Below are 8,672 nucleotides of genomic sequence, written 5' to 3'. Positions count from 1 at the left end.
GACACACGTCACCAGAGGCTCACTTCAGCCAAGAGAGGGGATCATATATCTCCCCCTGATCACAGGCGGCTCTTTTATTTATTCTGCAGAGAGGATGTTGCACTTAGGATATGATACAACATGTCACTGAGGAATTGTCCCTCCTCGACCATACCGCTGATTTAAAAACAAGCTTCTTAGACTCATCATCGGCCGTGCCAGCTCCTCCAGGACAATGTTCCCTCCCTGGTGTCTCGCTGCTACCTTCCACTGCCAAGTTCTACTCTTCCTCCTCCTCCTCCTCCAGGACAGTGCTCCCTCCTCCTCCTCCTCCTACCCCTCCTACCCCACCTTCTCTAGGACAGTGCTCTCACCTGCTCCTCCTCCTCCTCCCCCAGGACAATGCTCCCTTCCTGCTCCCTACCATCACCAAGCCCTCCTCCTCACATCAGAGAGATGGTCCCTCTAGGGTAGATGGGTGGGGGCCTCTGGAAGTTTCTAGGAGAGACGGGTGGGGGACTCTGAAAGCTTCTAGGAGAGACGGGTGGGGGCCTCTGAAAGCCTCTAGGAGAGATGGGTGGGGGCCTCTGGAACCCTCTAGAAGAGATGGGTAGGGGCCTCTGGAACCCTCTAGAAGAGATGGGTGGGGGCCTCTGGAACCCTCTAGGAGAGATGGGTGGGGGCCTCTGGAAGTTTCTAGGAGAGACGGGTGGGGGACTCTGAAAGCTTCTAGGAGAGACGGGTGGGGGCCTCTGGAACCCTCTAGAAGAGACGGGTAGGGGCCTCTGGAACCCTCTAGAAGAGATGGGTGGGGGCCTCTGGAACCCTCTAGGAGAGATGGGTGGGGGCCTCTGGAACCCTCTCGGAGAGATGGGTGGGGGCCTCTGGAACCCTCTAGGAGAGATGGGTGGGGGCCTCTGGAACCCTCTAGGAGTGATGGGTGGGGGCCTCTGGAACCCTCTAGAAGAGATGGGTGGGGGCCTCTGGAACCCTCTAGGAGAGATGGGTAGGGGCCTCTGGAACCCTCTAGAAGAGATGGGTGGGAGCCTCTGGAACCCTCTAGGAGAGATGGGTGGGGGCCTCTGGAACCCTCTCGGAGAGATGGGTGGGGGCCTCTGGAACCCTCTAGGAGAGATGGGTGGGGGCCTCTGGAACCCTCTAGGAGAGATGGGTGGGGGCCTCTGGAACCCTCTAGGAGAGATGGGTGGGGGCATCTGGAACCCTCTAGGAGAGATGGGTGGAGCCTCTGGAACCCTCTAGAAGAGATGGGTGGGGGGGCCTCTGGAACCCTCTAGAAGAGATTGGTGGGGGCCTCTGGAACCCTCTAGAAGAGATGGGTGGGGGCCTCTGGAACCCTCTAGGAGAGATGGGTAGGGACCTCTGGAACCCTCTAGAAGAGATGGGTGGGGGCCTCTGGAACCCTCTAAGAGAGATGGGTAGGGGCCTCTGGAACCCTCTAGAAGAGAAGGGTGGGGGCCTCTGGAACCCTCTAGGAGAGATGGGTGGGGGCCTCTGGAACCCTCTCGGAGAGATGGGTGGGGGCCTCTGGAACCCTCTAGGAGAGATGGGTGGGGGCCTCTGGAACCCTCTAGGAGAGATGGGTGGGGGCCTCTGGAACCCTCTCGGAGAGATGGGTGGGGGCCTCTGGAACCCTCTAGGAGAGATGGGTGGACCCTCTGGAACCCTCTAGGAGAGATGGGTGGGGGGCCTCTGGAACCCTCTAGGAGAGATGGGTGGGGGGCCTCTGGAACCCTCTAGAAGAGATGGGTGGGGGCCTCTGGGACCCTCTAGAAGAGGTGGGTGGGGGCCTCTGGAACCCTCTAGGAGAGATGGGTGGGGGCCTCTGGAACCCTCTAAGAGAGATGGGTAGGGGCCTCTGGAACCCTCTAGGAGACATGGGTGGGGGCCTCTGGAACCCCCTAGGAGAGATGGGTGGGGGCCTCTGGAACCCTCTAGGAGAGATGGGTGGGGGCCTCTGGAACCCTCTCGGAGAGATGGGTGGGGGCCTCTGGAACACTCTAGGAGAGATGGGTGGGGGCCTCTGGAATCCTCTAGGAGAGATGGGTGGGGGCCTCTGGAACCCTCTCGGAGAGATGGGTGGGGGCCTCTGGAACCCTCTAGGAGAGATGGGTGGGGGCCTCTGGAACCTTCTAGGAGAGATGGGTGGGGGCCTCTGGAACCCTCTAGGAGAGATGGGTGGAGGCCTCTGGAACCCTCTAGGAGAGATGGGTGGGAGCCTCTGGAACCCTCTAGGAGAGATGGGTGGGGGCCTCTGGAACCCTCTAGAAGAGATGGGTGGGGGCCTCTGGAGCCCTCTAGAAGAGATGGGTGGGGGCCTCTGGAACCCTCTAGGAGAGATGGGTGGGGGCCTCTGGAACCCTCTAGGAGAGATGGGTAGTGGCCTCTGGAACCCTCTAGAAGAGATGGGTGGGGGCCTCTGGAACCCTCTAGGAGAGATGGGTGGGGGCCTCTGGAACCCTCTCGGAGAGATGGGTGGGTGCCTCTGGAACCCTCTAGGAGTGATGGGTGGGGGCCTCTGGAACCCTCTCGGAGAGATGGGTGGGGGCCTCTGGAACCCTCTAGAAGAGATGGGTGGGGGCCTCTGGAACCCTCTAGAAGAGATGGGTGGGGGCCTCTGAAAACCTCTAGGAGAGATGGGTGGGGGATCTCTGGAACCCTCTAGGAGAGATGGGTGGGGGCCTCTGGAACCCCCTAGGAGAGATGGGTGGGGGCCTCTGGAACCCTCTAGGAGAGATCGGTGGGAGCCTCTGGAGCCCTCTAGGAGAGATGGGTGGAGGCCTCTGGAACCCTCTAAGAGAGATGGGTGGGTGCCTCTGGAACCCTCTAGGAGAGATGGGTGGGGGCCTCTGGAACCCTCTAGGAGAGATGGGTGGGGGCCTCTGGAACCCTCTAGAAGAGATGGGTGGGGGCCTCTGGAGCCCTATAGGAGAGATGGGTGGGGGCCTCTGGAACCCTCTAAGAGAGATGGGTGGGAGCCTCTGGAACCCTCTAGGAGAGATGGGTGGGGGCCTCTGGAACCCTCTAGAAGAGATGGGTGGGGGCCTCTGGAGCCCTCTAGAAGAGATGGGTGGGGGCCTCTGGAACCCCCTAGGAGAGATGGGTGGGGGCCTCTGGAACCCTCTAGGAGAGATCGGTGGGAGCCTCTGGAGCCCTCTAGGAGAGATGGGTGGAGGCCTCTGGAACCCTCTAAGAGAGATGGGTGGGGGCCTCTGGAACCCTCTAGGAGAGATGGGTGGGGGCCTCTGGAACTCTCTAGGAGAGATGGGTGGGGGCCTCTGGAACCCTCTAGAAGAGATGGGTGGGGGCCTCTGGAGCCCTATAGGAGAGATGGGTGGGGGCCTCTGGAACCCTCTAAGAGAGATGGGTGGGAGCCTCTGGAACCCTCTAGGAGAGATTGGTAGGGGCCTCTGGAACCCTCTAGAAGAGATGGGTGGGGGCCTCTGGAACCCTCTAGGAGAGATGGGTGGGGGCCTCTGGAACCCTCTCGGAGAGATGGGTGGGGGCCTCTGGAACCCTCTAGGAGTGATGGGTGGGGGCCTCTGGAACCCTCTAGGAGAGATGGGTGGGGGCCTCTGAAACCCTCTAGGAGAGATGGGTGGGGGATCTCTGGAACCCTCTAGGAGAGATGGGTGGGGGCCTCTGGAACCCTCTAGGAGAGATGGGTTGGGGCCTCTGGAACCCTCTAGGAGAGATGGGTGGGGGCCTCTGGAACCCTCTAGAAGAGATGGGTGGGGGCCTCTGGAACCCTCTAGAAGAGATGGGTGGGGGCCTCTGAAACCCTCTAGGAGAGATGGGTGGGGGATCTCTGGAACCCTCTAGGAGAGATGGGTGGGGGCCTCTGGAACCCTCTAGGAGAGATGGGTGGGGGCCTCTGGAACCCTCTAGGAGAGATGGGTGGGGGCCTCTGGAACCCTCTAGAAGAGACGGGTGGGGGACTCTGAAAGCTTCTAGGAGAGACGGGTGGGGGCCTCTGAAAGCCTCTAGGAGAGATGGGTGGGGGCCTCTGGAACCCTCTAGAAGAGATGGGTAGGGGCCTCTGGAACCCTCTAGAAGAGATGGTTGGGGGCCTCTGGAACCCTCTAGGAGAGATGGGTGGGGGCCTCTGGAACCCTCTCGGAGAGATGGGTGGGGGCCTCTGGAACCCTCTAGGAGAGATGGGTGGGGGCCTCTGGAACCCTCTAGGAGAGATGGGTGGGGGCCTCTGGAACCCTCTAGGAGAGATGGGTGGGGGCATCTGGAACCCTTTAGGAGAGATGGGTGGGGGCATCTGGAACCCTCTAGGAGAGATGGGTGGAGCCTCTGGAACCCTCTAGAAGAAATGGGTGGGGGGGCCTCTGGAACCCTCTAGAAGAGATTGGTGGGGGCCTCTGGAACCCTCTAGAAGAGATGGGTGGGGGCCTCTGGAACCCTCTAGGAGAGATGGGTAGGGACCTCTGGAACCCTCTAGAAGAGATGGGTGGGGGCCTCTGGAACCCTCTAAGAGAGATGGGTAGGGGCCTCTGGAACCCTCTAGAAGAGAAGGGTGGGGGCCTCTGGAACCATCTAGGAGAGATGGGTGGGGGCCTCTGGAACCCTCTCGGAGAGATGGGTGGGGGCCTCTGGAACCCTCTAGGAGAGATGGGTGGGGGCCTCTGGAACCCTCTAGGAGAGATGGGTGGGGGCCTCTGGAACCCTCTCGGAGAGATGGGTGGGGGCCTCTGGAACCCTCTAGGAGAGATGGGTGGAGCCTCTGGAACCCTCTAGGAGAGATGGGTGGGGGGCCTCTGGAACCCTCTAGAAGAGATGGGTGGGGGCCTCTGGGACCCTCTAGAAGAGGTGGGTGGGGGCCTCTGGAACCCTCTAGGAGAGATGGGTAGGGGCCTCTGGAACCCTCTAGAAGAGATGGGTGGGGGCCTCTGGAACCCTCTAAGAGAGATGGGTAAGGGGCCTCTGGAACCCTCTAGGAGACATGGGTGGGTGCCTCTGGAACCCCCTAGGAGAGATGGGTGGGGGCCTCTGGAACCCTCTAGGAGAGATGGGTGGGGGCCTCTGGAACCCTCTCGGAGAGATGGGTGGGGGCCTCTGGAACACTCTAGGAGAGACGGGTGGGGGACTCTGAAAGCTTCTAGGAGAGACGGGTGGGGGCCTCTGAAAGCCTCTAGGAGAGATGGGTGGGGGCCTCTAGAACCCTCTAGAAGAGATGGGTAGGGGCCTCTGGAACCCTCTAGAAGAGATGGGTTGGGGCCTCTGGAACCCTCTAGGAGAGATGGGTGGGGGCCTCTGGAACCCTCTCGGAGAGATGGGTGGGGGCCTCTGGAACCCTCTAGGAGAGATGGGTGGAGCCTCTGGAACCCTCTAGGAGAGATGGGTGGGGGGCCTCTGGAACCCTCTAGAAGAGATGGGTGGGGGCCTCTGGGACCCTCTAGAAGAGGTGGGTGGGGGCCTCTGGAACCCTCTAGGAGAGATGGGTGGGGGCCTCTGGAACCCTCTAGAAGAGATGGGTGGGGGCCTCTGGAACCCTCTAAGAGAGATGGGTAAGGGGCCTCTGGAACCCTCTAGGAGACATGGGTGGGTGCCTCTGGAACCCCCTAGGAGAGATGGGTGGGGGCCTCTGGAACCCTCTAGGAGAGATGGGTGGGGGCCTCTGGAACCCTCTCGGAGAGATGGGTGGGGGCCTCTGGAACACTCTAGGAGAGATGGGTGGGGGCCTCTGGAATCCTCTAGGAGTGATGGGTGGGGGCCTCTGGAACCCTCTAGGAGAGATGGGTGGGGGCCTCTGGAACCCTCTAGGAGAGATGGGTGGGGGCCTCTGGAACCCTCTAGGAGAGATGGGTGGGGGCCTCTGGAACCCCCTAGGAGAGATGGGTGGGGGCCTCTGGAACCCCCTAGGAGAGATGGGTGGGGGCCTCTGGAACCCTCTAGGAGAGATCGGTGGGAGCCTCTGGAGCCCTCTAGGAGAGATGGGTGGAGGCCTCTGGAACCCTCTAAGAGAGATGGGTGGGGGCCTCTGGAACCCTCTAGGAGAGATGGGTGGGGGCCTCTGGAACCCTCTAGGAGAGATGGGTGGGGGCCTCTGGAACCCTCTAGAAGTGATGGGTGGGGGCCTCTGGAGCCCTATAGGAGAGATGGGTGGGGGCCTCTGGAACCCTCTAAGAGAGATGGGTGGGAGCCTCTGGAACCCTCTAAGAGAGATTGGTAGGGGCCTCTGGAACCCTCTAGAAGAGATGGGTGGGGGCCTCTGGAACCCTCTAGGAGAGATGGGTGGGGGCCTCTGGAACCCTCTCGGAGAGATGGGTGGGGGCCTCTGGAACCCTCTAGGAGTGATGGGTGGGGGCCTCTGGAACCCTCTAGGAGAGATGGGTGTGGGCCTCTGAAACCCTCTAGGAGAGATGGGTGGGGGATCTCTGGAACCCTCTAGGAGAGATGGGTGGGGACCTCTGGAACCCTCTAGGAGAGATGGGTTAGGGCCTCTGGAACCCTCTAGGAGAGATGGGTGGGGGCCTCTGGAACCCTCTAGAAGAGATGGGTGGGGGCCTCTGGAACCCTCTAGAAGAGATGGGTGGGGGCCTCTGAAACCCTCTAGGAGAGATGGGTGGGGGATCTCTGGAACCCTCTAGGAGAGATGGGTGGGGGCCTCTGGAACCCTCTAGAAGAGATGGGTGGGGGCCTCTGGAACCCTCTAGGAGAGATGGGTAGGGGCCTCTGGAACCCTCTAGAAGAGATGGGTGGGGGCCTCTGGAACCCTCTAGGAGAGATGGGTGGGGGCCTCTGGAACCCTCTAGGAGAGATGGGTGGGGGCCTCTGGAACCCTCTAGGAGAGATGGGTGGGGGCCTCTGGAACCCTCTAGGAGAGATGGGTGGGGGCCTCTGGAACCCTCTAGGAGAGATGGGTGGGGGCCTCTGGAACCCCCTAGGAGAGATGGGTGGGGGCCTCTGGAACCCTCTAGGAGAGATGGGTGGGGGCCTCTGGAACCCTCTAGGAGAGATGGGTGGGGGCCTCTGGAACCCTCTAGGAGAGATGGGTGGGGGCCTCTGGAACCCTCTAGGAGAGATGGGTGGGGGCCTCTGGAACCCCCTAGGAGAGATGGGTGGGGGCCTCTGGAACCCTCTAGGAGAGATGGGTGGATGCAGATTATCAAGCTGTAAAACCAAAGGGACCGCTGCTACTCTGCTCGAGGAAGGTGCTGAATTTGGGTGAATCACCCTGGGGTGATGTGGTCTCCATGGATGTAAACCTAATGTCTGCATGTGTTCACAACGTTTATGTCTTCCAAGTTGCTCTGCACTGTCATTACTAGCTATACAAGATGAGCTGTAAATCTCTGATGTGTACAGACATTCCCAGTACACCCAGGCATCCCCTTCCCAGTACTATCCTCAATCTCCATGCAGTAACTCTTGAATAACTTTGTTTAGTTGATAGTGTTGCAGTTCAGATATTCATTGTAGCAAACTGCAAAGTCACTTTCACAACCCTCAGCTTTGACTGAGCTATTCTCCCCGTACATAAGTGGGCCACAAGCACAACATACTCATTACAGTAAAAGCCAAATATCAACCATATGCAGAAAAGCCACATCAGACACCCATGTTTGCTTCATAAAAATCATGATAATGACGTAACAAAAAAAGTTAGTACTTAAAAAATCGCTGAAAACCCAGTCCCTTGACTTACTCCCTAGATATGAATATTAATCATTGCTTTTACCCCCATTTAAAAATCATTGAAACATGAAAAATAAGTAATTCAAGGAATAAATAAATAATGTATGTATGTTACATGCCCCCTCCAGAGCCAGACATGCTGACTTTGTTGGGCGACCATAAAATACACGGCCTGCTCCTGGGTTAGGGTCATTATTTCCTTATGTTCATTTTTTCTCTCTACCCTTCTCTCTCTTCCTGCCTCTCTCTCTCTCTCTCTCTTTCTTTATCTCTCCCCTCTCTCTGCCTCTTTTCTCTCCACACCTTTCTCTCTATTCACTCCTTTTTCTCTCTCTCCCTCTCGTTCTCTCCATATCTCTCTCTCCCTCTTGTTCTCTCCATATCTCTCTCTCCCTCTTGTTCTCTCCATATCTCTCTATCACCCTTTCGTTCTCTCCATATCTCTCTCACCCTCTCGTTCCCTCCATCTCTCTTTCTGAGAGGTCAGGGGTCATGTTACCTTTTACAGTTTCTCACTGTGCACCAGTCTAATAAATAGGGCAGTGAGGTGTAGGTAGAGGACATGCTTATCGACTGCTCGGCTCCCGGAATCAGCGCTCCCTTTTCCAGAGCCAATACATTTGGGAATTAGTTTGTGTGAAGGAAGTATGATTTGTAAAGTGCTAACCCAGCTAGCACATTTGGTTCCTTGGGCATTGTGGGAACCTACGTTTTTGGTTTCCCACTGATTCGGGGAATGAAGCCATAGGTTGCCTGACCGGTAAAATGTTGCCTGTTCTAGGAATTCACATTTTTTGGTTGCAGGGAGGTTTTGAAAACATTTTGCTATGGTTCCCTAAAAGTTTTCCTGGGAGGTTTTATTAATGTTGTGAAGTGGAACCCCCTAGGAGAGATGGGTGGGGGCCTCTGGAACCCTCTAGGAGAGATGGGTGGATGCAGATTATCAAGCTGTAAAACCAAAGGGACCGCTGCTACTCTGCTCGACGAAGGTGCTGAATTTGGGTGAATAAGTTTCAAACCTATGATCT

General features: G+C 58.2%; 2 protein-coding genes across 2 annotated transcripts; both read right to left on the bottom strand.

Annotated features, from left to right (window-relative positions):
- Window positions 1-422: 422 nt before the first annotated feature.
- Window positions 423-4,267, bottom strand: LOC139419821 (uncharacterized). Its single transcript, XM_071169805.1, has 5 exons — window positions 4,176-4,267; window positions 3,846-4,079; window positions 2,656-3,219; window positions 2,391-2,591; window positions 423-807 (listed from the first exon to the last, which is right to left on the bottom strand). The coding sequence occupies exons 1-5, from the start codon at window positions 4,265-4,267 to the stop codon at window positions 423-425; spliced, it is 1,476 nt and encodes a 491-aa protein (XP_071025906.1).
- Window positions 4,268-4,739: 472 nt separating this feature from the next.
- Window positions 4,740-7,782, bottom strand: LOC139419820 (uncharacterized). Its single transcript, XM_071169804.1, has 5 exons — window positions 7,760-7,782; window positions 6,027-6,227; window positions 5,556-5,765; window positions 5,366-5,500; window positions 4,740-5,259 (listed from the first exon to the last, which is right to left on the bottom strand). The coding sequence occupies exons 1-5, from the start codon at window positions 7,780-7,782 to the stop codon at window positions 4,740-4,742; spliced, it is 1,089 nt and encodes a 362-aa protein (XP_071025905.1).
- Window positions 7,783-8,672: the final 890 nt, after the last annotated feature.

Source organism: Oncorhynchus clarkii, chromosome 10 (genome assembly GCF_045791955.1).
Source record: "Oncorhynchus clarkii lewisi isolate Uvic-CL-2024 chromosome 10, UVic_Ocla_1.0, whole genome shotgun sequence".
Lineage (NCBI taxonomy): Eukaryota > Metazoa > Chordata > Actinopteri > Salmoniformes > Salmonidae > Oncorhynchus > Oncorhynchus clarkii.
Note: the sequence above shows the minus strand (reverse complement) of the source record. Positions and strands in the feature narration are given on the sequence as shown.

What these genes read in the sequence shown, in the direction of transcription:
- LOC139419821 (XM_071169805.1), bottom strand. Translation starts at nt 4,267, where the DNA reads ATGCCCCCACCCATCTCTCCTAAAGGGTTCCAGATGCCCCCACCCATC. An exon ending in CCACCCATCTCTCCTAGAGG is followed by an intron (nt 4,080 to 4,175) that starts GTTCCAGAGGCC and finishes CATCTCTCCTAG; the next exon opens with AGGGTTCCAGAGGCCCCCAA. An exon ending in CCACCCATCTCTCCTAGAGG is followed by an intron (nt 2,592 to 2,655) that starts GTTCCAGAGATC and finishes CATCTCTTCTAG; the next exon opens with AGGGTTCCAGAGGCCCCCAC.
- LOC139419820 (XM_071169804.1), bottom strand. Translation starts at nt 7,782, where the DNA reads ATGTCTGGCTCTGGAGGGGGCAT. An exon ending in CCACCCATCTCTCCTAGAGG is followed by an intron (nt 5,766 to 6,026) that starts GTTCCAGAGGCC and finishes CATCTCTCCTAG; the next exon opens with AGGGTTCCAGAGGCCCCCAC. An exon ending in CCACCCATCTCTTCTAGAGG is followed by an intron (nt 5,260 to 5,365) that starts GTTCCAGAGGCC and finishes AGAGGGTTCCAG; the next exon opens with AGGCCCCCACCCATCTCTCC.